The 27,615-nt window shown below is 41.3% G+C and overlaps 2 protein-coding genes and 1 long non-coding RNA gene across 5 annotated transcripts in view; 2 read left to right on the top strand and 1 right to left on the bottom strand.

Annotated features, from left to right (window-relative positions):
• The first annotated feature begins 79 nt into the window (after positions 1–79).
• Positions 80–10,085, top strand: LOC144032729 (carbohydrate sulfotransferase 12-like). 3 transcript variants are annotated; one of them, XM_077540109.1, is made up of 5 exons: positions 80–171; positions 3,027–3,709; positions 4,298–4,450; positions 6,730–6,909; positions 7,237–10,085. In XM_077540109.1, the coding sequence occupies exons 2-5, from the start codon at positions 3,329–3,331 to the stop codon at positions 7,663–7,665; spliced, it is 1,143 nt and encodes a 380-aa protein (XP_077396235.1). In that variant the 5' UTR covers positions 80–171; positions 3,027–3,328; the 3' UTR covers positions 7,666–10,085. The 3 variants fall into 3 exon arrangements, with proteins under 3 accessions (XP_077396235.1, XP_077396234.1, XP_077396244.1); XM_077540108.1 differs by having other exon boundaries at positions 7,117–10,085; XM_077540118.1 differs by lacking the exon at positions 4,298–4,450 and having other exon boundaries at positions 7,117–10,085.
• A 9,643-nt stretch (positions 10,086–19,728) lies between these two features.
• The window catches only part of LOC144032654 (carbohydrate sulfotransferase 12-like), a 13,832-nt gene continuing 5,945 nt past the window's right edge, over positions 19,729–27,615 (top strand). Inside the window, exons 1-3 of the mRNA XM_077540105.1 lie at positions 19,729–19,888; positions 24,140–24,808; positions 25,352–25,504. Coding sequence (XP_077396231.1) covers positions 24,437–24,808; positions 25,352–25,504 — 525 coding nt within the window. The 5' untranslated portion in view covers positions 19,729–19,888; positions 24,140–24,436. The remainder of the gene's footprint in view (positions 19,889–24,139; positions 24,809–25,351; positions 25,505–27,615) is intronic.
• LOC144000781 (uncharacterized) lies at positions 20,269–21,216 on the bottom strand. The gene is made up of 3 exons (XR_013278284.1): positions 21,050–21,216; positions 20,822–20,981; positions 20,269–20,740 (listed from the first exon to the last, which is right to left on the bottom strand). It is a non-coding gene; the product is annotated as an uncharacterized LOC144000781 (long non-coding RNA).

Here is a 27,615-nt window from a genome sequence, read left to right as displayed (position 1 = left end):
TGGTATGATGGAATTGACCCAGAAATCTCGAGTGAAACTATCGCGATACTTGGAAAAATCTCGCTTGATCTCGGAGTCGGGAGGAGGGGAGCATCGGATCGAAGACCTGCTGGCATCACAAGCGGACTCAGCTGACACGGGGCAGGCAGGCAGGCAGCGTCCCAAAAAGAGGTAAATAAGGTTCTATTTCTCCCGCTTATAGTTTACATTAGCGTTGCCAAATCGTGGAAGAAACGCTGGATACATTTGTCGAATGCTAGAGACTACTTTGGCATTAAATGAAGCGAGATGGGCGAAAGCGTGGAGATCACTGTTTTCCTCGGCAACCTTGAATAATTACCTCCAGAATTTGGGCTAACAACCCCACGCGAGACTTCTTTTCGAGGAGACGAGCCTAGTGTGTGAGGGATAGACCGTTCCCCCGGGCTCTAACCCTTGGTCAAAGGCGACATTGTGCCAGTTCTGGCATCCGCTGACAGGACCAGGACGGTGCGACGGCGGTATAGATGCGTGCCGAGGAGTGGTGGTGCAGCTGAGCCTGTTCCGCCGTTTTTATGGCTTCATGTGCGGCTCGCACGGTTGCGAGATAAAGCAAGATAAAGACTACTTAAAACTTGTTTTAAACTGCCTTCAGTATATATATATATATATATATATGTATATATATAGCCCAGGGTTATGCTGTTGAATAATTATGTTTAATTGTTACCATGAAAGCATCTTGACTGCTTATTGTCATTTATTTTGTGTTGATTAGTATTATATATATTTTTATTTTATTTTATTTTATTTTTTTTATCAGGGGCAGATATGTTTCACTTCTTTCTGCCCACTTTCATTTCTTTTTTTAAAGAATGAAATAAAATTTTGAATTGAATTGAATTTTAAACTGACAATGTGTAATCATTAGCGCCATCTAGTAGTAGTAGAACTGATAATTGATTCAATTTCAAAATGCACTATTGATTTCAATAATATGAAAAAAAAATGTTCTATTACATCAACGTGCATTTTTTAAAATATACAGTAATCGTAGGTCTAGTCATCAGTATTATTTAGCTGGAGTTTCACCAGGCTGACATACAGTGTTGGGAAGGTTAGTTTGTAAAAGTAGTTAGTTATAGTTACTCATTACTTGCTCAAAAAAGTAACCGTGTTAATTCAATTACTTCAAAATAAAAGTAATTTGTTAAAAGGAAAAGTAACTATTTTCACTACTTTAAACAAAGTGTTTTTTTAATCTAATAATAATAATAATAATAATAATAATAATAATAATAATAATTATTATTATTATTATATTTTTATACAAGGAATTCAGAGTATGTCCAGGCTATAAGGGTGTTTTCATTGATTTTTGTAAATACTTATGTCACACAAATGTCTCATTCCATAATGACAGATATCATATTATGTTCTACCACTGCTAATTACCGCAGCAATCAGAAAAATAAATAAATAAAGAAAGAAAGAAAGAAAGAAATACTGGCTAATATGGTGATTCGTGGCACATATGTCACCCTAATATATGCAATTTGTAGACAGTCCCTGCACACATGGTTATTGTTGGCGGCGCTATTAATTACACTACTTGGCGAGTGTTTCACAAATGTGTTGCTATGACTTATCTTTTCTTTAGGGTTGTCATGGTGCTTGTGGAGTCCCGTAATGGTTCTTGGGGGACCAGAATTGTCAATAAATCGCTCCTCATGGCGGCCGTTTTTCAGCAGATCTCTAACAATGTTATTTTGACCAACATCAGTCTTGTTAAATGAACCCCGTATCAGTTCCAGGCTAGGGGAATGCTAATAATGCTAATAACTTGCTAATAATGCTAACATGTTCATTATGAAGGAAGACACGTTGTGACACGCTTCCTGCGGCACCTACAAAATAAAAGTCACTACTCATTCCAGCTGTCAAGACACCTTTATTGTGACGAGGTACAACAACAGAATTTAATTGGATGGAATTTGAGAGCCTTGTACCACAACCTCCTCAAATGATTGTGGAGTGAGCAGATTCAGGTTCAACATCAGTGACTGCTAACTCAACTTTCTCACAAACCCACTCCAAAAGCCTTCGTGCGATAGTGGAAGCCACTCTGTATTTTCTTCCATTTACATTTCCTGTAGCTGTAATAGCCAGGTGTCCAAATATATTTGTCCATTCATTCAGTCTATGAAAAATGTAACACGGAATGGAAATAGTGAGGCACAGACCAGTGCTAGATTCGTTTCCAAAACAAGTTGTAAAATCAGTAGCCCTGACTGAGCTATCCAGCGGGATTAGGTTACTGGACACAGAGCAACGTCCTCTCTGCAACAGCTTTGCACTTCCACATGAATCTTTTGGCTTGGAGTAAGATTAGAAATCCAGTTGAGGATGCGATGCGAAAGGCATCTGTATGAGCAGCTTCTGCAGTGTATGAGTATAGTGGGGTGTGAGGGGAGAAGCGATGGTGTGATGAATTTCCAGGTCCGGAACAAGAAATAAAGTGACGACTGTTGCATGAAAGCTCCAAATTTAGAAGGGCGTGACTGTTGTGACTCCTTGTGACTACACTGCCACATGAAGAGGAAGACAGTCTGGTAAAGGACTCTTAACTCAACACATCTACAATACACAGGTCACCCCGGCACACATGTAATCCAGTAAATACTGGATTTCACTTAGTTGCTTAGTTTTAAAACACTTCCCCACCAGTAACCTAGGTAACAATTGTTGCTGCAGTGAAATCATATCAGTCTGTAATGTGTATGGTATGCAGCACTTCCTTTCACGAGTATGTGTTTTTTATTTATTTATTTATTTTTTATTTTTACTGCCTGCATGTGGGAGGTTGGTCCAATTTGAGTGTCTGCTTTGTATGCGCTTTCTCTTTGCAAACGGGAAATTTTCACTTGGTAGCATTTTAATGCTAAGTCAAAGTCTCGTCATGACTCATGCTTATATGTTGGATTTAAAATGTATTGGCGGCTCCTTGGATTTGTTCTCTTCAGATTGTGTGTGTTGTCTTTTTGCAGTTGGCCTCGTGGAGTGGAGGTGAGAATTTCATCCATGGATGCATCCTGTAAGGCGACATGATAAGCATGGGTTCGGCTATAGCTTCCGCCTATCTATTGCTATGGTGAGAGAGGATCTTCACTGTTGCCATGGAGACCTTGTAGCAAGAGCTGTGTAACTAAGATCTGTTGCCTTGGTGACCCCCAAAAAAGAGCCAGGAAACTATTTCAAGCAGTTGCCATTGTTTTGCCGGAACGATGCCCTTCAAAGTAAAACGATGTTGATCCTGTAGCTGGCAAAGCACATCTTGCACATCACTTTCATGATGGGAACATCCAGAATGTTTCACATTTTTGTCGTCCTGGGCTCCGCCTTCATGATTCTTCTGATCATCCTCTACTGGAAGGAAGTTGGAGTGTCCCGTCAGTATTTGCACAACCCTGTCTCACCGGGACCCAAAATAGCAAATCCTGCTCAACATCAGCAACAACAGCAACAACCTCAAACCCCCCAAACCCCGTCCTTCCTCTCCGACATCGATGCCTTTGTCAACCAGTTCTTAGAGCCTGGAACTGGCGAACCCACAGACCCGTTGCCAGCTGAAACGAGCAACCAGTCAGAGAAGGCAGAAGAACGATATGTACCGAGGCAGGAGTGGAAGATTCATTTGACTCCAGTGGCAGAAGATCTGCGCCAGAGACAGGTAGTGGAAATTGTAGCTGATTGACTTGTGATAAATTATTTGTAAGGCTTATTTACCGATTCAGTCTCATTGACAGTACAATTATAGTATAAATCGTCAGAATTTTTCCACAAAAATCCAGACATTTTTTTCAGAGTTGAGTGTTTGGGTGTGTAGCAACCACAAAGTGGGCAGCTACTTCAGTGAGTAAAGAAGCTTCATGACAACGGCACCAAAAACAAATCTGCTTGTTTTCGCTTTCAGAGACTACTGTATTGCAAAATATAAACTGCTAGATGTGAAATTTAAAACATATCAGACTCATTTTGACCTATGTTATGCATAAATCAGTGGGGAAAGAATAGATATCGATGGCATGGGATTTTAAAAAATACTAAGAACTGGAACTGTGTCTTATTGTCACCACATTAATAGCAATTATTGAGTTATGACATTTTGGCCCTATATCATATTTCATGTCTTATTTGGTCTACTCTAAGGTATTAGCAAAAAACAAACAAAAAACAAAACAAACAAACAAACAAACAAAAAAAAAACTCTTCCTTTAACATATTAAAAATACATTTGCCTTCCAAATGAAATCAACAGGAGAACCGGCAGAGGTTGCTTAAGGATGTGTGTGCCAATGACAGCCTGTCGTTTCCTGGCAAAAACCGTTCATTTGATGATATTCCCAACAAGGAGCTGGATCATCTGATAATCGATGACAGGCATGGTATTGTCTACTGCTACGTTCCAAAGGTACACTTACATTTATACTCTTTTACTTGGTTGTACAGGAGAACCATCAAAGTTAAAATGTTGTTTTTATGGAATAATATGGAGTGATGTCAGGCAAGACTTGAGCAAGTCTCACGAGACTTTAACATTCATTCAAGAGTCTTTTTTTTTTAATATATTGTATCACCACAGAAAGTTATCCGTGATAACAATAAATGGAACCTACTATGACCTAGTTCCCATACTTTGCCAGGCGGGAGACTCTCGAATTTCCACCCTATCTCCCGTGTGGTTCCTGATCCTGGTCATTTTTCTCCCACTCATCTCCCAATTTGACAGCGAAGTAAGAAGTTTACATTGTGGGAAATATTTGACATATTTTCTGGCAACATGCCGCCAATGCGGTGAGAAGGCCAACTGCAAAATAATTTTTACCTTACCAAATATGTGGAACGTAATACCTTGTAACGTTTTTTTCTGAAGTTGTTCCCGGCAGTGTGGAGTGATTTTTTAACCCTCGAAGTTTTCGATCCAATGGGGTAGATGCCACGGACTTCCGACTTCCGGGTTTTACACCTCAGCGTCGTTTCACTGATGGCCGCGTTCCAACCCTCATCCCTGAACCTGAAAATCAGCTCTCTGAAATGCTTCGGACAACTGAGAAACCCACACTACACACTCGCACCCGTCCATGGGAACGCATAACCGAGGGGCACAAAGTCGGAAGAGGAACTCTTGGGACACGACCCCCACGTTGCAAACCGGAAGCGGAAACAAAGCTGATGTGTGAAATCCAGGAAGTCGGAAGTCCCGCCTCCTCCGTGGCATATAACCCATATGACTTCTGACTTCCGGGTTTTTGCATGTGAACCTTGATTCCGGTTCCGGTTTAGGACGTGTGGGCCGCGTCCCAATACTTGCGCTTCCAACTTTATGCCCCTCGGGTACGCGTTCCCGTCGACGGGTGCGAATAGTAGTGTGTCTGTCTCAGTTGTGTGAAGCATTTCAGAGATCTGAGACTCTGCGTGCTCCCGTCCATCCGCGGCTATCTCCTAACTTGAAGATTGTGAGTTCATTCCTCAACCCTCGAGTGACTTTATATATGTATATATATATATATATATATATATATATATATATATATATATATATATATATATATATATATATATATATATATATATATATATATATATATATGCATGTATTTTCTTTTCTTTATTTTCTTTATTTTATTCTCTTCCAAATAAATATTAGCCTACTCTAAAACAGAGTCTATTTGGTCCCACTCAAAATAGAGTCAAATTTACTTTAAATAGAGTCAATTTTACTCTACTGACTTTACTGTGTAGTTGCCCAGTACACTATGAGCGATACAACTTTAAAATGAGCGAAGTACACTACTTAATACACTTTGTGGTGCAACCTGGACACATCGTCATTAATGTTCCCGGGGTCATAGGGTTTTTCGGGTCTTACATCAGACACCCTCACCCGGGCGACCCAGCCGGGGGTGATCAGCCCCCGACTTGTGTCCAGGTAGCGTACTACGCCACGTGTCCCCCCTCCTTAACCAGAGCTACCGTGAAGTTTTCTCAGAAGCCTCCAGGATATTTTTAATGGCTCTACGCCTGAGCAGTCCGCAAATCCCTAAGAGTCCCAGGACCCGGTGTAGAGACTGTCCTGCGAAGCCCCTGCAGCCCACTTCAATAGGCTCACAGCGGGCCTTCCATCCATTCCGCCGACAGTCCGCTACCAGGTCTGCTTACTTGGCCCTCTTCCTCTCCTGGGCTTACTCTGCTCGATCTTCCCAGGGGACAGTTAGTTCAAGCAGCACCACCTGCTTGCTTACCACGGACATCAAGGCCATATCTGGTTGAAGTGATGTAGCTGCAATGGTGTCTGGGAACCTCAACTGTCTCCCTAGGTCAACCAGGAGCAGCCAGTCTCTTGCTGAAGCGAGCAGGCCCCCTTGGGTCTTTCTGGGTGGTTGAGATTTCTCACCTGCTTGGACAAAGGAGATTTGAGTCTTGGATGTCTGTAACTGCTTGCTGATGCTGATGCCAGAGCAGATGGTGTCTGCTACTGCCTTCAGGACCTGGTCATGGCGCCAACGATAACGCCTTCCAAGGCCTTTGAGCAGCCACAGCTCATGGATTGTGTTTGACTTTGAAGGTCCCACTGCCGTTTGTCTTTGGACAAACCCACACATTTGCTGTTATTTTCACTTCTAGCAGCTTGTCGTTTTTCTCTGATAATTGACCTGATCTCCAGGCTAACTTTTTATGTTATTGCCTTAGGTGGCTTGTACCAACTGGAAGCGAATCATGATCGTTCTCAGCGAGAGCCTGCTCCATCACGGCGTTCCCCAACAAGACCCTTTGGCCATCCCCATTGAGGTGGCTCACGACGACAACATGCACTTCACCTTCAACAAGTTCTGGAAGCGCTACGGCAAGTTTGCAAGGCACCTCATGAAGGTCGGTTGAGATGAAAATTTCTGCCGTGTGTGTGTGTGTGGGGGGTTGATTTTGGTTTGGACTCCAACTAAAGTACTTACTATGTGAACCTGTATTAATTCAATTTAGAGGTGACACTTGTTCTGCTTTTTGTCCCAAGCTCAATTACTTTCAGTGATTGCTTCGGATTTTTGGTAACAAATGTGATGTGTTGCTTTTGTTTTGAAGGTCAAACTAAAGAAATACAAAAAGTTCCTTTTTGTGAGGGACCCCTTTGTGCGTCTCATATCGGCCTTCCGAGATAAATTTGAGGGGCTCAACCAGAACTTCTACCAATCCTTTGCTAAGGTCATGCTGCGGCGTTATGCCAACCACACAACTCCCCCTGACTCTGTGGATGAAGCATTTGCCATGGGAGTCCACCCATCCTTCTTGCACTTCATCCAATTTCTACTGGACCCTCAGACGGAGAAGGTCAGTCCCTTTAATGAGCACTGGCAGCAAATGTACCGCCTATGTCATCCGTGCCAGATCCAGTATGACTTCGTGGGCCACTTGGAGACGGCCGAGGAAGACGCCGAGCATTTGCTTCGACTGCTGCGCGTGGACAATGTGGTGGAGTTTCCGAAATCGCACAGGAACGTGACATCCACTGATTTGGAATCAAACTGGTTCGACACTGTGCCCCTGGAAATGCGGAGGGAACTTTACAAGCTGTACGAAGCCGACTTCAGGCTTTTTGGTTACGATAGACCTGACTCTATCCTCAATGAGTGACTCGCACACACTTGACAACACGGAAGATGTTTTCAATTTAAACACCCTGTGAAATGAAAATACTGTTCAGTGTCAGTGGATCCCATAAAACATGGACAAGTAAGTACATTTACACAAGACAATAAAAAATTAAGCACACAGGCAAAAGTTCAACAAAAAGAGCGTGCAATGGCAAGACAAAATTTAAATAACAAAAAAAACACGCAACAAATACGCGGAACCTAAAACACACTTGAGCCAATCCAAAAGGTCAACAAGGCAAAGTAAAACAGAAATCTTCAAGAACTTGAAGGTCGAGGTTGCAAACGAGGTCTAGGAGTCGAGGCTATCTCGGACTGAGGCCCCGTCCACACGAAAGCCCGTTTGAATGTATCCGCACAAGTTTCTTACCGTTTGGGCAGTTAGTCCACACAACTTATATACTGATACTTGTAACTTATATCACATAACTTATGGAACCTGGCTCCAGAGTGGAAAGATTTTGCAACGCGCCCCGGACGTTGCAATGTGGACACCATTGTAGGATACTTCTCCAGTGATGATGTAGTTCTCATGTCAACAACAATGGCGGAGCGCCGTGTCGTCGTCGTTTAGCGCAAACTCCTTAAATTGTTCATGCTTTTACAGCAAAATGTTTGCGTGATGTTGTTGTACTTCCATTACCCGGCATTGTTCGTTCTCTTGTTCGTCTCACTGATCTGTATATATTACTGGCTAGCCAATGTTGACGCCCGTGCAAGCCGTTGAAAAGACCGGGCAGCCATCTTACTCCTCCCATCTCGCAAGGAGACTACTGTTTAAACTACTTCACAAACCCCTTTTTCTTTTATCACTCAGTTGCTAGACCCCTGTTGTTTCACTAAGTACTGTCTCAAATGTTCTATAATTTCGATACTGTAAATGTATAGGATTGTATGCCGAGAAATGTTTCTTCGGAGGAGTAATATGGCGGCCTGGCGGCTTCAAAAGTCTTGGCCTATCGGCTATTCAGATCAGTGGTTCGTCTTCTTCACTGATTTTTCTTCTACCTTTTCCGTTAACTCCCTGTAGCAGCGCTACAGTGCCACTCCAGACTTAGTATATATACTACAGCCGTTAAACGTGCTGAACATCTTCTTTTGGACGCATGTCTTGAAGCGTTTCTGTCTGTACAAGATTTGTTTGAGGAACGAATCCGGCTTTGCTTCCGTGTGAACAGGGCCTGAGGCACGAGCAAGCGAATAGTTCGACAAAAGACAGGAGCAGAAGCAGCCTCTTAAATATACAGTACAAGACATAATTGCTGATGAGAAGCAGCTGTGCAGAGTCTCATGGGCGCCACCGCAGGTCAGGCTCAAATTGGAATTACAACAACAAGACAACTGAGAGCACATGGAACATGACAAATTTGAGAAATTTGAGACAGGACTGACCGACGATACATTTTCAAAACGTAGGCATTTAGCTAGCAAGTTCATTGCGCATTACAATTGTGCCAGATAAATGCTGATGTGAGCGAAGGCGCTGAGGTTATGTAGTGCCAACTCATGCTGGGGCCCAAGTGCATCACTGGGCACTGTTTTTGCCAACCAAACCCCCATGGCAAAAACAAAAACAGTTCAACTCTGTAGCTCCACAACTTACAAGGTCTTTCACAAGCGTCCTTCCTGTTTTACTCTGATCATATTATTTGAGACCCCCTTCTATGGAAGCACACAAATGAGCCAGCTGAAGCAAATGTTCAGGTTCATTGATGATTTTACAATCGCACAAAAATGAGTGTGAGGCTGTTCAAGTAACAGAAGGTGTCTATGTCCTTTTGCACCTCCTCTGAGCTCCCACATGGAGTGTTTCACACTCCCAGTTGTGATGTCATGTTTGATTGGCAACTCACAGTTACCATGTGACTTACCCATGCAGGCATTGTAGCGGGCTGCCAGATGGCCAATCAAACACGTTTTAATGCTGCTGCACTGGAGTGGAAGTTTTACACATATTTGTATGATATTGTGCAATGTTTCTTTGAAATCATTTTTGTTTTGTTTTGTTTTGTTTTGTTTTTGAGAGCATGACTGGTATTCACTTGTGATGGAACAATCAAGTAGTCTTTTGTGCTCACATTAAAAGTAGGGCAATATTGTATCAGCCTTCATCTTGGAGAGCTTATTTAAATGTGATGTAATCATTTCTGGCATTTAGCAGCTTTCTTGGTTTGGCCATACTCAAAGCATGATATAAACTGTGTTGAACTTGTAGCATTATATGAAAAGTGCAGCAACTCCAGTGAAAACCTAACTGGATACTAGGATTTGTCTTGGCTTGTTATTGAGGCTTAAACTGGACTTTCACCATTCTTTAAAATTCAGCTGGATGCAGGAGTGGGCAAAAAAACTGGATGTATTTTCTAAAGGGAACTGTTTTTGTTCGTACTTGTCACCTCAGCCACGTTTGTCACGTTTGTGTGTTTACAGTTAACATGGCGGTGTCGTCAACCCACTGACCTGTATATATATATATATATATATATATATATATATATATATATATATATATATATATATATATATATATATATATATATATATATATATTACTGGATAGCCGATAGCCCATACACACCAGTGCAAACCGTTGAAGTCACAGGGCGGCCATCTTGTTACTCCCACCTCACTAGTGGACTACTGTACGTACATATGAGATATATACAGCTCGTAGGCAGGTGGTATAAGGCCAGAGGCGGGGTGGGGGGTTTTGTGCCGGTGGTCACTATTATTATTATTTTTTATTTTACATGTAACGAAAAAAAAAATTAACAAGTGGACAAGTATGTGCTGTTTTGAAAACCACCTTTTTCCTTTATTGCTGAGTTCCTTAGACCCCAATATTAGATTTGGCAGAGGCATCTTTTGTTGAATTACAGTTACAATTCTTTAATTAAAAAAAATACATATACAAGTTTCCTCCTGTACTAGACACCGTTAAGCGTATAATTTATACATACTGTTTCTACTAAGTACTATCTCAAATGTTCTCCAATTTCAATACTGAAATGTATGGGGTATATGCCACAGAAGAGGCGGGACTTCCGACTTCCGGGTTTTCACACTTCAGCTTTGTTCGTGCTTCCGATTTGCGACGTGTGGGCCGCGTCCCAGTAGTTGCGCTTCCGCCTTTGTGCCCCTCGGTTGTGCGTGTTCCCGTCGACGGGTGCGGGTGCGTAGTGTGTCTGTCTCAGTTTTCGGAAGCATTTCAGAGAGCTGAGACACCGTGCGTGCTCGCGCCCATCGGCGGGTTGGGGGGCGCAGGGGTGGGGGTGCGAGTTTTGGAGCGCGGCCAGCAGTGGCCGGAACGGCACTGATGTGGGAAAACCGGAATTTGGAAGTCCGTGGCATCTACCCCATAGGATCGTATGCCGAGAAACGTTCCTTGGGAGGATCAACATGGCGGCCTCGTGACCTCAGAAGTCTTGGCCGATTGGCTATCCAGTCATATATATATATATATATATATATATATATATATATATATATATATATATATATATATATATATATATATATATATATGTGTGTGTGTGTGTGTGTGTGTGTGTGTGTGTCAACCCTTGAGGCTGCAACAAAACAGACAGTTGTAACACTTCTGAGTCCTGTGGCTTATAAAGGCTTGCGCATGAATATGAATCATCCTGGATGATATGAGCGGGATACGAGATAGTGCCTTTGGTTGCAAATGTTTACACAGCAAAAAAACAAACAAAATTTTTTTATAGAGGGAATTCTTACTTTGAACAGCATAAAGTTGCAGCTGTGTGATGCCACACGTCTGTTTGATATTCTGGGCCTTGTCTTTCTTTTCGTGACCCCGATGTGAGTCAGCGGAATCCAGCAGAGATGTCTTAATTGTCTTGGACCTTGTGTGACGATTCTGTACGCTCAAAGAAAGTGGATCGTTATGTGCAACCAATTATCTTTATGCAGGATGACTGTGTGTGTGTTTTGTACTGTCGAGGGTGTCCTGAACAGTGTTGCCGGTAACGCGTTATGCGTTACTCAAAAAAGTTGCTTTCTAAAGTAACTAATAGTCTAACGCGTTACTTTATTCTACAAAGTAGTCTGATTAAAGTTACTGTCCAGAGAATCAATGCGTTACTCCACATTTTCATGAAGAAGGCAAGCTATCCCACTGTTGTAACAGTCACAAACAACTACTGCTAACTACGAAGATGAGGCAGAAGTCATTGATCACCACACTGAATTCAGCCATGGTCTGGTCATGAATGGTTTGCACATTCAAAACAAAAGTGATGATACTTTTACTACTAGTTTTATTAACCAACAGGCACACAACACAACAACAAAAAGTGTGCATTATGGACCATAAAAGTGGTAAAAAAAAATAATTTATTTCCATCCTCAACTGGTCCGTGAAGCATTATGGGATGAGGTCGTCTCCGCCCTCTCGCCAGGGGGAGTGACGTCAGACAAGTTACGTTTTCAGTAGGGGTGGAACAAAAAAACGATTCGACCGAACCATCGTTCGTCAAGGGGAGCTAAACGACCGTATCGGTTGCGAGTGAGGCTTTATGGTTTTCATAACAATAGCAAGAGTTCTGCGCCGTGCTCTACTTGTTTTGTTTACATTTCAGTAGCATCACCATTCAAGCTACTTCCGTGTTTCCGTGCTCGCGACACGGCGCGCGCGCGCGCAACGAGTGACAACATACAAATGGAGACAGTTAGCAGAAGCCGGTGCCGTACATCTCGGTATTTCCCATGGCTATCGAGTCCTCTCGGTGCACTTGTATGTCCCGGGCCGGCGTTGGTACTGCGCGCGAGCCAAAAAGAATAACTCCCGTGACGATCCAATGCATGGATTCAAACGACACAGGTATGTCCCACAGCCAACACACCAGCTAAGCTAAAAGCACACTGCAAGTATCTCATTTCTCAGTTTGTGGCTCCCTGTCAATGTCTACAACTAGCATGAGCAGCAGATAGGAGAACTGAGACGTGCCCGCGATTACGACAGCCCAAAAAACAAAATATAAACAGTAGTGATTCTGTGGTCATCATCGTGTCTCAGATTAAAAAAACAAAAAAAGATGTCATACATTAACCAAAAATGAAAGTGATGACAAAAGAAAAAAAATTGTTAAATACAAAAATTGTTGATTAAAAAGGGAAATGAACTTTTGGAAATATTTTTGCATATATTATTAAGTGGTTAAAATGTGTTTGATAGATTTATTGTTCCATAAGGTGGCTTCATATTTCTTTTGGCTGGACGGTAGGTTTATTTCATGTCTTAAATTTATGTTTCTGAAATACTTCACAATGTGCAAATATTCTGTTTAATTGTGTTGGTGTCTGTCTAAAGGTTAAATATTTATATTTAACATTAAATTATCAACCTTTTGTTTTCCTGATCCTTATTTTGAAGAGAAAAAACAAACAAACCAAAAAACAATTATAACTGTCAATAACTACTAATAAATATTTAAACTGATACATGTGTACACACTGGAATAGCGGAACAAACAAACAATAGAGGAATTTAGGGGATTTTCATTTTCAACCTGGATAGATTTGTATTTTTTGTTTTATAAAAAGTATTTACGTTACAAGAAGTCAAGAGAGACTGCCTATTTTGTTTTTCATAAAAAAAAACTTTATTTTCATGTTAAAAATGCACTTTCAATAAAGTATTTGGAACTCCGTTTCTACTGCATTATTTTTATGTTGAGATGGTGTTATCGGCAGCTGCTGAAAGTAACTAAAAAAGCAACTTTTAATCTAACTTAGTTACTTTTAAAATCAAGTAATCAGTAACGCAATTTAGTTACTTTTAAAACCAAGTAATCAGTAAAGTAACTAAGTTACTTTTTCAAGGTAACTGTGGCAACACTGGTCCTGAACACAATGTATTCCACTTTATCTTTTCAGTCATTTCAAATGTCTCACGCACCACCTTTGTTGGGGTGTGGGGGTGTGTGTGTGTGGTTGCTTTTTAATACAATGTAAGCTATTTTTATGAGTCGCTGTATCAATTTTCCTGTCTTTTACAGTGCACAGTGTCTGGTTATCCCAAATGCATTTTTATTGGAAAAAAAAATAGAAGAAAAATAAAATTAGGGCTGTAGCTTGTCAATTGCTCACAAGATGCCATTTTGCCTTTTATTCAAAACACTCGTTTTAATCCATTCAAGGAGACAGCTGTTTGTTTTGTAACTGAAACAGTGGCTTCTTTCTGTGAGGTGAATACTTACTGTGCTTGAAGCTGTGATATATGCAATATAAGTGTGCATTCTTGTCAATTCCTGTACAGGAATCTCCATGTTATTAATTTTGCATGATGTTGATCGTTGGCCCTACTTTTAACAATTAGTCTGAGGCCACTGCCCTCTAGCGACTGTAGTGACAAACTACATGAACCTGGTGCCTTGTGGGGGAATATATATATATATATATATATATATATATATATATATATATATATATATACACACACACACACACACACACCCGTACGTGTATATTTATTTATTTATTTATTTATCGTTCAACTACAAACAGGCCAACAGTTGACATTAATCGTTCAGTCAATGCTGATGCATGAATAAACACAAAAAGAAATAGAAGGAATGAATTTAGCAGTGTTAATCTGTGGCGTTTGTTGATTGTGTATATAAGAAAATTATTATTATTATTATTTTTAATAATATTATAATATGTTCTATGCTGCCCTTCTAGTCTAAACACATCACAATTGCTCAGGTAATGGCCAATCACATCTCAGCTTGTGAATGTCATATGCCCAATCACATCTCAGCTTGTGAATGTCATATGCCCAAACTCAGAAAGCAGGTGAGCTGTGCTTGTTGTGCTCAAGTGTGATGTCATTGTCAGCCGTAGGCAATGGGCAACCGCAGGATACACATCACCACACGTAATTAATATTCATGAGTCTAGCGAGGAGGGTGAAATCCGGCAGGCTAGTCATGCTACACGAATGTAAAGTCTACTAGCGATATGCCTACTGCGCTCAATCTACTAATTCTGTAAGAGAATGAAATTACTGGTGCCAAATTCACTGGTAGTATAGACGTCAACGAACATACTAATGTTCAATTGAAGAGATGGCTTGCATGTAGAGAGAGGGCTGAAAAAGACGAGGAAAAGAGCCGACCTAATCCACGGGTAAAGTTTTTTTTCTCCCCCTCGATCCTATGCAACTGACACTGACATTCTCCAATTTCAACAAGCTATCCTTCCTTTACCACCTTATGCCCTGTCGACGACGACCAGCTGCAGGCCCCAGCTCTGGAAGGTAAGCGTCGGTCAACCCATTGGGTCCAACACTCGATGCAACAACCACCAGGGGTAACGACATTTGCGAAGTTGTCCTTTGGACAATGGACATCCGTTGCAGGAAAATTGCGGTGTAACGTAGTAGTTTAATGAGTTAACAAAAAATGAATAGGGACGTTATCTGAATAGAAATAAAAATATACCTGTCTATACTTTCTTGGTTAAAGAACAATTATAAATACAGAAGACAAAAACACATTTGCATGTAATAAATAACAACCAACTGGTTTTCATTTTTAGATAATCATTTTTCTTCTTCTTTTTTTGTTAACTTAAACTGTGCTTGTCAACTAGCAAACTATTTTCCTCTGAAACAGTGAGATTTTAGACAAATCTCTCCACATAAATTTTCAGGTTATCAGCATCAAAGTGTGCAGTGGGCACAGTTGATCAATCCATTTTCTAAACTGCTAATCCTTGCAAGGGTCACTGGTGCACTGGAGCCGACCCCAGATGTTTACGGGCTGTAGTATTTACGTCTTTGAAAAGTAATCAGACGGCTGGAGTATTTTACTGCTGCTAGCTAGCGTGGGGCACGGTGAACGAGTGGTTAGCACGACGCCTCCCAGTACTGAAGACTCCGGTTCGAGTCCAGGCTAAGGCCTTCCTGGGTGGAGTTTGCATGTTCTCCCCGTGCCCGCGTGGGTCTTCTCCGGTCTCCTCCCACATTCCAAAGACATGCATGGCAGGTTAATTGGGCGCTCCGAATTGTCACTAGGTGTGCTTGTGAGTGTGAGTGGTTGTTCGTCTCAGTGTGCCCTGCGATTGGTTGGCAACCAGTCCAGGGTGTCCCCCGCCTACTGCCCAGAGCCAGCTGAGATAGGCGCCAGCACCCCCCGCGACCCTTGTGAGGAATAAGAAAGAAAATGGATGGATGGATAGCTAGCGTGGTTAGCCTTCTGCTTGGTCCTGGTAGCTCGCTGTTAGCTAGCAGTTGCCGCTAAACGCTGGCAACAGGCGCTGTGCAATATAATGTCAGCATAATTATCGCTCTTAATTGGAGCTTAAACGTGACTGCAAGTATCGCGTTACTTTCGTCAACAAAAATTAGGCAAAAATAATTTCGTCAACACATTAAAGACTAAACTAGACTAGACTAGACTAAAACCCTCATTCATAACAATAACTGGAACTAAATCAGTAGGCGCACTTCCGCCTCCCTGAACGGAGGACGCAGGTTTGAGTCCAGAATCCGGCCTTCCTGGGTGGAGTTTGCATGTTCTCCCCATCCCTGCATGGGTCTTCTCCGGGTACTCCAGTATCCTCCCCCATTCCAAAGACATGCATGGAAGGTTAATTGGGCGCTCCAAATTGACCCTAGGTGTGCTTGTGAGCGTGGATGGTTGTTCGTCTCTGTGTGCCCTGCGATTGGCTGGCAACCAGTTCAGGGTGTACCCCAAGTATTGCCCGAAGCCAGCTGAGATAGGCTCCAGCACCCCCACGACCCCTGTGAGGAGTAAGCGGTCAAGAAATTGGATGGATGGATAAATCAGTAGGCCTATGCATTTTCGACTAAATGAAGACAGGACGAAAACGTCCTTCACTTATTAAAAACTGGACTAAAAGCTATGGGACATTTTAGTTCATTAACAAAAACGAGATGAAAATGATCCGAGTTTGTCAAATCTGGTCTGTTAATCTTTCACTTCTGTGACACTGTCATGTGACACACAGCAAAAAACACATGGGATAGACAGGAGGTGGACTCATGGTGAAAAGTTAAAAATAAATAAATGAATAAATTATGGTTATAATTTAACATTAATCCAACGACTATAATGTTCCAACAATAATGTTAATGCAACTGCTAACTAATGCTGGCTAACTTACTAGCTCGTTGCATGGAGCCATAGTAGCCACTGTAATTGTGTGTGAAGTTGTTTTTCATCAAAAAGATTAGAACATTTATGTGGAATAGTGTTAGATCCGAAAAGGTCCATATAATCTACTAACAAAAAATATATATATACACAGGGGTAAAATGGTAGTCCTGACTAAAACCAGACTAAAATGTTGACAGTTTTTCTTGATTAAAACTAGACTAAATAAAATCACATTTTCTTGGACGAAAATAAAGACTAAAATGCTAGACTTGTAGTCGACTAAAAAGGGACTAAATAAAAATGGGATGAGGATGACTCAATTGTGATAAAAACTAACAGGCATGCCGCATAACTAAAATTGGACTAAAACTGAGACTACATTTAAAAATGGCAGACAAAATTAACACTACAGTACTTCAGGACTAAGTTGTGTTACTGACGGCTGTCGCAACAGTTTGAGGCATTTGCCGTTGTTCACAAACTCTTAATAGACAAGCACGTCGTCAGCACTTACATCTCGACAACACGCTTCCGGAAACAACTTCAAAATAAAAGCGATACAATGCATTGATCTACATATACAGTTAGGCCCAAAAATATTTGGACAGTGACACAAGTTTTGTTATTTTAACTGTTGACAAAAACATATCCAGGATACAATCATATAATCAATACAGAATTAAAGTGCAGACTCTCGGCTTTAAAGGGATAGTTTGGCTTTTTTGACATGAATCTCTATTTCATCCTCACCTCCAGTGTGTGCGATCAGCACTGACTTACCCCTGACAGCGTTCTGTGACACGAGTTCTGGTCCGGTGTTGGACGAGAGGAAAATAGTCCAGCAAGTTGGCTGGGGTCACCGAAATAAAGCGTTTTTCTTCTAAAAACAATTTGTGTTCAAAAGAGTGATACATTTGCATCACAATACTCCTTTTCTGAAAAAAGTCAGACGCCATTACTGCCAGGCACTACTTTTCTGTTTCTTCGTATCACTGCGCGGCGCCCCGCATGCAGCTGATAGACGCACACTAATCTACAAGTTGTTTGTCTTTTCGAAGGCGGAAGGATCAGGTGTCTGTAGCGTGTCGATTAGCCCTCTACAGGGTGACGCGCAGTGATACGAACGAACAGAAACGTAGTGGCTGGCGGTAATGACGTCTGACTTTTTTCAGAAAAACAGTATTGTGATGCAAATGTATCACTCTTTTGAACACAAATAGTTTTTAGAAGAAAAACGCTTTTATTTCCGTGACCCCAGCCAGCTTGCTGGACTATTTTCCTCTCGTCCAACACCGGACCAGAACTCGTGTCAGAACGCTGTCAGGGGTAAGTCAGTGCTGATCGCACACACTGGAAGTGAGGATGAAATAGAGATTCATGTCACAAAAGCCGAAGTATCTCTTTAATTTGAGAGTATTGACAATCAAATTGGAGCAGGGGTTTATGAATTACATCTCTTTAAAATGTTGCTGTCTCTTTTTCAGGGGACCAAAAGTAATTGGACAATTGACTCAGAAGGGTGCAAAAAATAAAAAAATAAAAGCATGGGCCCTTCCCTCATTAACCTGTCAAATACGCAATTAAAACGTCTGGAGTTGATTCTGGGTGTGGCGTTTGCAGTTGGAAGCTGTTGCTGTGAACACACAAAATGCTGTCTTCAACCTAAATCTAATGTTCTTCGGGCTGAACAGTGGCGTTGTGAGTCGTGACAGTGCGGACTCACAGGAATTCCAGCGATGTCATCTGTGTCAGCCTGGATCGAGTTTTGACGTTTGGTGGCTTCCAATACAATACGTCCCTTTGCATCACTATTTATTTATTTATTTATTTATTTTTTATCCACAAAAACAAGGCAGCAGGAGACGCAGCTTGCTTCATAAATATGACGTGAGCGGTCAATCGGCCGACGAGCGAGCGCGCGGGCTGGCTAACCCGGAAGTGGATTTGTATGTCGAAGGACGCACGTCTGACCGCCCCCCCCCCATCCCGATTGTCATTGGCTAGCTTTAGCTGTCCATCAAAACCAAACTTGAAAGGAAGTATATGGTTGGCTGGCAAGTCATGCTTTAACTTGAAGCCGAAACAACGCAAGTTTACGTGACTGATGGGAAAAACAGATTGGCGAGGCCTCTCAAAACAGCTTCCAACCCAGGGCGGGCACAGCTGACTGCCCGGCCCCCTAATGCCCGCCCATGCCTTTTGGTCTCACCAATGCACCTGCAGTATTCCAAGCCATGATAAATGATATACTTAAGGACTTCATTGTATATGTTTACCTTGATGACATCTTGAGCTACTCCCTCTGCAAGAGGTGATTTTGTGTTCATGTAAATAAACTGCAGCCTTTGAGGCCAACTGTCTACCTGCGCCTGAGTCATCCCTTCTACCTCGTGTCAGTTTCAACCAAAAACAACATATCTTAAGCTTCCACTTGTCCTACTCTGGACTTTTTTTTCCTTTTTTTTTTATGTGACACTTGACATATTTCCCACCTTTTAACGAAAACGCTGGGCGAAAATCAAGCTCTCTGCATTCATTTGTTATTGGAGGCTTGCCCTCCGGAAGGTGCAGAGGGAGCTAAGCAGTGACGTCAGCTGGAAGGGTCTATAGAGTGTACTCAAAATAGATTTATTAATCTTAAAACATGAGCAAACATCTGAATTACAGATGAGGTGAGGATGGAGAGAGAAGAGGAGAAAGAAGATGATGGAGAAGGCAGAATATCCCATGGGCAGTCTTTTGAAAGATGTCAGACAACAAAATAAAAACTTGTCAAGCAAATGAGCACACGTAAGTGGTAACAGGCCTACACAAACTGAGCTGTAATGCCTCATCATCCAATCAGTTCAAGGTATGTACAGAATGCCCCGCCTTTCCCAAGTAAATAACCATGGAGCAGTCCCAGATTTATTGTCAAGAACTCCCTTGAGTGAAGCACAATATCAATCTGGCTATTGCCAGGTTAGGAGGGGAACATCGGATCAAAGACCTGCTGGCATCACAAGTGGACTTAGCTGTCACGGGGCAGGCAGGAAGGCAGCGTCCCAAAAAGAGGTAAATAAGGTTCTAATTCTCCCGCTTATAGTTTACATTAGCGTTGCCAAATCATGGCAGAAACTCTGGATACATTTGTTAAATGCTAGAGACTACTTTGGCATTAAGTGAAGCTAGCAGGGCGAAAGCGTGGAGAAAATATCACTGTTTTCCCCGGCAAGTGTGTGAGGGACAGCCTGTTCCCCCGGGCTCTAATGTGCCCGTTCTGCACAGTAAAAATAAATAAATAAATAAAAAGTGTTAATTTACAGTAAACTACTGGCAGCATGTACTACTGTGATCTAAAACCAACCAACATAAGATAAAACATGGACATAAGATAGGTGTGGCAAGGCACTTAAGTTAGTTACACACAGGAGCACGAAGCGTGGTTCAAATAGATTTAGAAAAATTCTTTATTTAGACAAATTTAAGATCCACAATGTAATAAGATTTACTAGTTAAAATTACAGGTCTGGAGCCCAGAGTAAAAACCTAGTAGGGCGCTGATGACGGGAACCTTTAAAAACAAAGACACCACACCCCAATAGTACAAAAACAGGAGGTGGGGGTAACAACCACCTGAGCTCAGACTCCTGCAACAGAACAAAACAACTTTAATAATAATAACTAGGATAATTTAAGTAAAAAATAAAATAAAAACAGGCACGAGAGTCCCAATAAAATGAAGTTCAGAGGACAGACAATATTGGGTGTTGGCGATGCTTCACTCAGCTTGTGCTGGGTATGGCCAGGTGACTCCAATCATAATGATTGGGGCGTGGCAGTAAACACCACAAATTTAAATTAAGAACAATAAAAGCAAAGCAGCAGTGTCTCAAAGCTGGTTCCGTGGCTCACTTTCAGTCTCCGCTAAACAAAACATACAGGAAAAAGATTTAAAGCAATAATATAATTAAACTGAAACAGGTAGGTAGGCATAAGCATACATACCAGATGTCTGTTGAAAAAGATTGCTCGAGCGAGAAGTGGAGGAGGAGCAGGAGCACACGACTGCTCATCAGGTAACCCGGCAAGTGCCAAACACTATGAGCGCTTAGCCCATAGAAAGCACCAAAGCTACTGGATAGCTTAATCTAGACCATAAAGGAGTCTACAAATAAAACCAACAATTAGCTTACTGCAAATAGCAGAGACAAAAAGGCAGCCAATGCCAATTACCTGGAGCCTGGATCGTGTCCACTGTCACCTCAACTTGCGACTTGAGTTGTTAGACAATAAGTGAGAGCAGACAGTGGACAAGATAGTCGTCCATTGCTGGAGCTCTCCATTGCAAGCCGGCGAGACTTCCTTGTTCGCCAAGCTGCTCACTCGACCAATGACAGGCAGTTTGCAACGGTGGAGTACAACCCAAGACACGCACACCCTCATTTGAATAACATTTCGACTTGGCAGTGCGGCCCAAAATTCAAAATAAATAAATGACTAAATAAATAAATGACTAAATAAACAAATAGATGAATAAATGACTAAATAAATACTAAAAGTGAAAATAAAAACAGATTTATTTCCATTTATATTTAATTTTTTTAAGATATAATTTTCGAATTATATATTTGTTTTTATATTCATTTTTATTTTCACTTGTAGTCATTTATTTATTTAGTCATTTATTTTGAATTTTGGCAGTTTTGGTCCTCCATAGATTCTTGCATGTTTTACATAAAACGGTCAATAAAATGTTAATCCATCACAAAAACACATTATATTGACTTCTGGAGGATGATATTTACCTTCTTAATGAGCCATAAGGGCAGTATGGCACTGGCTGTGCCATGTTAAAATGCTAATTTCTCACCAAAAACCACCCACCCCTGCACTGCCATTTTTCATCCGATTCACTTCATTCCAAGTTCAATATATTCCAGTAATTCCCGCCATGAGCTCTTCCAGCATTTCAGTTCCAAAATTCACAATTTCCGATTTCGTACCCGATTATTTCCCACATTCTACATTTTCCATTTACTTCCACATTATTCATCCGATTCATGTCATTCCAGCTTCAATATATTCCAGCAATTCATGCCATGAGCTCTTCCAGCTTTTCAGGTTCAAAATTCACCCGTTACCCACATTTCACGATTATTTCCCACATTCTAAATTTTTCCATTTACTTCCACATCATTCATCCAATTGAGTTCATTCCAACTTCAATATATTTCATTTCACGTCATGAGCTCTCCCAGCATTTCAATTCCAAAATTCACGCGTTACCCGCAATTCTCGATTTCGCATCCGATTATTTCCCACATTCTACATTTTCCATTTACTTCCACATTATTCATCCGACTGACTTCAATATATTCCAGCAATTCTAGCCATGAGGTCTTCCAGCTTTTCAGTTCCAAAATTCACGCGTTACCCACAATTCTCGATTTTGTACCTGATTATTTCCCACATTCTACATTTTCCATTTACTTCCACATTTTTCATCCGATTCACTCCATTCCAACTTCAATATATTCCACCAATTCATGCCATGAGCTCTTCCATCTTACCACCTAACTTCCCACGCATGGCGGCCATTTTCCAATTTACCATTCACGGCGGCCATTTTAGACAAATGATATGCCCAGGATTCTCGCCAACCTGGCCCCCCAAGGCGGCGGCCATTTTGGCCAATTGATTAGGTACGCCTAGGATTTTCGCCCTGTTGCCCACCCGGGGCGGCGGCCATCTTGGCCAATTGATTAGGTATGCCTGGGATTCTTGCCAGGATATGCCCCGACCTGAACAGGAAGTGACCCAATTTCCATAGGAAGTTACCCGGAAGTGACCTGATTTCAATAGGAAGTGATCTAAAATCAACAGGAAGTGACCCAGAAGTGACCTGATTTCGATAGGAAGTGACCTAAAATCAACAGGAAGTGACCCGATTTCATCAGGAAGTGGCCCGGAAGTGACCTAAAATCAACAGGAAGTGACCTCAAATCAACAGGAAGTGACTGAATTTCAACAGGAAGTGACCTGATTTCAATAGGAAGTGACCCAATTTCAATAGGAAGTGACTAGATTTCAACAGGAAGTGACCCAGAAGTGCTAATGCTAGCTTACATGCTAATGCTAGCTTACATGCTAATGCTAAGTTAGCATGCTTATGCTAACGCTAGCTTAGCATGCTAATGCTAACGCTAGCTTAGCTTGCTAATGCTAATGCTAGGTTCGCATGCTAATGTTAATGTTAGCTTAGCATGCTAATGCTAATGTGACCTGATTTCAACAGAGTGAATATTACTCCATTGCTTACTCGATTCCTCATTCTTTATTCCACTGCTTATTTAGTTTGCCACTCCTTAAACCATTGCTACTCGATTCTACCCTCCTACTTCATTGCTTACTTAATTCTTCTCACTTTACTCCATTGCTTCTTCCATTTCTTACTTGATTGCTTCCTTGTTTTCTTGTTTCTTTGTTTCTTGAAGATTTATTTTTACTTTGTGCTATTTTTCTTCCTTCAACTGCTTCTAGATTACTGGATAAATTCAAACCATTCCAACTTTAGCATGTTCAGCTCATTCCAGGTAATTTTATATCATTCCATGTCATTCAGTATCATTCAACATCATTCAATATCATTCAACATCATTAAATCTCATTCAATATCATTCAACATCATTCAATATTATTCAAAATCATTCCACAGGTATTCATTCAGCTCTCCAGCCTTCACACGCCATTTCCCCAGAAATGGCATTTGTAGTTGTTCTTGTTTGTCTTGTCACGCCACATTCCAAAGGTGTTAAAAAACGGTAACAACACTAGGGTGTGTCCTTGAATTAGTAAGTAATTATCAAAAGGCAGACCAGTGCTGAGCACATTTGCGTCACACTTTTCAAACTCAGTTTTGATTTTCAAGCATGGAGTTTGCATGTTATCTTTGTGCTTGCGTGGGTTTTCCCCAAGTACCAATAAAAGATATCTGAATTAAACTGACCGTGTGTAATATTTTCGGCATCTAGTGGTGAACTAATAATTCCTTAAATTTCAAAAAGTTCTATCACGTCAACACACCAGTTGATTAAACACACGTACCTTAGCTGTTTTAACACATGACTGCTTTATTGTAGGAGGAGAATGTCCACATTTGTCAAATGAAATTTGTGCAACACTAGTTGATAATGTTATCAATCGTGGATTGACATGGAGGCTAGATTACAGGTCCAGCCAAATCATCGTCATGCTTGGATTTAAAATGTGTTGGCATCTCCTTGGATTTGTTGTCCTCATAATGTGTGTGTTGTCTTTTTGCAGTTGGCCTCGTGGAGCGGAGGTGAGAATTTCATCCATGGATGCATCCTGTTAGGCGACATGATAAGCACGGGTTCAGCTTTAGCTTCCGCCTATCTATTGCTATGGTGAGAGAGGACCTTCACTCTGTAGCAAGAGCTGTGTAATGAAGAACTGTTGCCTTGGTGACCCCATAAAAAGAGCCAGGAAACTATTTCAAGCTGTTGCCATTGTTTTGCTGTGACGAGGCCCTTCAAAAGTAAAACGAGGTTGCGTTGATGTTGATCCTAGCTGGCAAAGCACATCTTGCACATCACTTTCATGATGGGAACATCCAGGATGTTTCGCATTTTTGTCATCCTGGGCTCCGTCTTCATGATTCTTCTGATCATCCTCTACTGGAATGACATTGGAGTGTCCCGTCTGTATTTGCACAACCCTGTCTCACCGAGACCCAAAATCCCAAAACCTGCTAAACATCAGCAACAACAGAAGCAACCTCAACCCCCCCAAAGCCCATCCTTCCACTCCAACATTGATACCTTTGTCAACCAGTCCTCAGAGCCTGGAACTGGCAAAGCCACAGACCCGTTGCCAGTTGAAATGAGCAACCAGTCAAAGAAGGCAGAAGAGCCGTGGCATGAGTGGAAGATTCATTTGACTCCAGTGGCAGAAGATCTGCGCCAGAGACAGGTAGTGGAAATTGTAGCTGTGATGAATTGTTTGTAAGGCTAATTTACTGATTCAGTCTCACTGTAGCCATGATACAGTAAAATTATAGTATAAATTGTCAGAATGTTTTCCACAAAAATCCAACCATTTTTTCTGAGTTGTAGCAACCACAAAGTAGGCAGGTGCTTCATTGAGTAAAGAAGCTTCGTGACAGCGGCGCCAAAAACAAATCTCCTTGTTTTAGCTGGCATTTGCCTTTCAGAGACTATTGCAAAAATATAAACTGCTAGATGTGAAATTTAAAACACATCAGACTCATTTTGACCTATGTTATGCATAAAACAGTCGGGGGGTTAGATTTTGATGGCATGTGACTTTAAAAAAATAGTAAGAACCGGTAAGGGATGTATGTGTCTTATTGTCACCACATTAATGTTATGGCATCTTGGCCCTATATCATTTTTCATGTCTGTCTCATATTTGGTCTACTCTAAGGTGTTAGCAAAAAAAAAAAAGACTCCTCCTAACTTATTGATACATTTGCCTTCCAAATGAAATCAACAGGAGAACCGGAAGAGGTTGCTTCAGGATGTGTGTGCCAATGACAGCCTGTCATTTCCTGGCAAAAAACGTTCATTTGATGACATTCCCGACAATCAGCTGGATCATCTGTTATTTGATGAGAGGCATGGTATTATCTACTGCTTCATTCCAAAGGTACGATTACATTTGTACTCTTTTACTTGGTTGTACAGGAGAACCATCAAAGTCAAAATGTTGTTTTTATGGATTAATATGGACTACGGCGTGATGTCAGGCAAGATTTGAGCATGTCTCATGACACTTCAACATTCATTCAAATGTCTTTTTTTATGATATTGTATCACCACAGAAGGGCATCCGTGATAACCATAAATAGAACCTACTATGACCTCGGAAAGGGCCTACCAGTAGTTCCAATCGCTTACCTCTTTGGGACGGCGGTGGCCGGCAAGGGCAGGATTGTCATCTAGAAGCATGCATGCATGCCCCCCAACAAAATGTTTACCCCATAAGGAGGTGAAAGGCTTCACTTCGCTGGCATGAAACTGCTCTTTTGGACGTCCACACAAGTTGATCCCCGTTCACATTTACGACTCTGAATTTTTGTCTTCGGGAAACGAATAAAGAATACATCCTTTTATATTGGACGGTTGTAGTGTCTGGAGTGGTTTCTGCAAGTTCCATAACAGCTGTGTTTACTCGGCATGTTGTTTTTCCGGAGATAAACGAGAACAAAACTAGCACTATTTGCATGGCTCATCAATGAGCGAGCTTCTTTCTGACCTACTTCCGGGTTCAAGCTGCTGAAGTCAAGTGCCTGGTGGTCTAAAAATGGCATTTGTGCAGTTCGCCATTGGTTCACAAAAAGGTTCAGCTCGTGAGGCTTCAATGTGCACGCAAACTCCCCTAGTGGCCAAAGCCTTTATTGTTATTTGAAATGTATGGTAAGCTTTTTTTTCAGTCTCTAACAATTGCAATTATAACACCAAAAGTAAGTCTTTTGGAGTTCATTTATGCAATCTGTTTATGATTGTGTGGTTAATTCTATATTGGTTGGCAACCAGTCCAGGGTGTCCCCCGCCTACTGCCCAGAGCCAGCTGAGATAGGCGCCAGCAGCCCCCGCGACCCTTGTGAGGAATAAGCGGTCAAGAAAATGGATGGATGGATGGATGGAGGGTTAATTCTATGGTACGAAAGGAACAAATGCCATGCTATATTTTTGTTCAAATTGGCTTTTAACAAAAAGATTGTCATTAAAATTGATTGTGTTTTATAAAGGGTTTTTCCTAAAAAAAAAAAAAAAAAAAAAAAATCTTTTGTATTGGCTTGCATATACAACGGCAATATATTTAGAAAAAAAACCTCACAAATTTGCCACTTTAGAAAGTTGGAAATTTGTCACTTTCTAAACTTGCTAATTTGCCCCTTTAAAACTGGCAAATTTGCAAGTTTTTTTTTTTTTTTTTCTCGGAGTATTGCCCCCGCCCTTTGCCTTCCTGAAAGGGTATTAAAAAAATAAATACTTTACTACACTTATAATAAACAATTTTGGCAATGTTTGGCTTCTGCGAGGTGTCAATGGAGTTGGAATCATGCTAAAACCCCGTAAAAACATGATCTGCGTACACAAAACGTGATCTACGTACACAAAATCCTGACCTACATACACAAAATGTGATCTACGTACACAAAACGTGTGCTCTACTTACACAAAACGTGTGCTCTACGTACGCAAAATGTGAGCTCTACGTACGCAAAACGTGAGCTCTACGTACACAAAACATGAGCTACATACACAAAACGTGAGCTCTACATACACAAAACATGAGCTACGTACACATAAAGTGTGCTCTACTTACACAAAATCCTGATATACATACACAAAACGTGAGCTCTACGTACACAAAACCTGATCTACCTACACAAAACGTGAGCTACGTACACATAACGTGAGCTCTACGTACATAAAACGTGATCTACGTACACATTACGTGTGCTCTACGTACACAAAACCTGATCTACGCACACAAAGAAGCATATCTTCAATAAGCAAAGTGCGCATTAAGTTTGCGCATGCGCGAAGGAAAAAACGAGGCTACCAACTACCCTATCAATTTGAATGGTGGAGATTAGAGTGGTGACAATCTTTGCGTAACTGTACACTTTAAAGCTTGCAAGTCAACTTCCCTGATATCAGTAAAAAACAGCAACTTTCCAGCGGTTGAAACGTTTCTATCAGAGTCGATTCCATTGCATCCAATTCATTTTCGATGACCATTTTAGT

This window comes from Festucalex cinctus, chromosome 1 (assembly GCF_051991245.1).
Source record: "Festucalex cinctus isolate MCC-2025b chromosome 1, RoL_Fcin_1.0, whole genome shotgun sequence".
NCBI classification, from domain to species: domain Eukaryota; kingdom Metazoa; phylum Chordata; class Actinopteri; order Syngnathiformes; family Syngnathidae; genus Festucalex; species Festucalex cinctus.
Note: the sequence above shows the minus strand (reverse complement) of the source record. Positions and strands in the feature narration are given on the sequence as shown.

Excerpts from the sequence above, each read along its gene's own strand:
- LOC144032729 (XM_077540108.1), top strand. The coding sequence starts at position 3,329 with ATGATGGGAACATCCAGAATGTTTCACATTTTTGTCGTCCTGGGCTCC. Across the intron at positions 3,710-4,297 it reads AAGATCTGCGCCAGAGACAG|GAGAACCGGCAGAGGTTGCT; the intron begins GTAGTGGAAATT and ends TGAAATCAACAG. Across the intron at positions 4,451-6,729 it reads TCTACTGCTACGTTCCAAAG|GTGGCTTGTACCAACTGGAA; the intron begins GTACACTTACAT and ends TTATTGCCTTAG.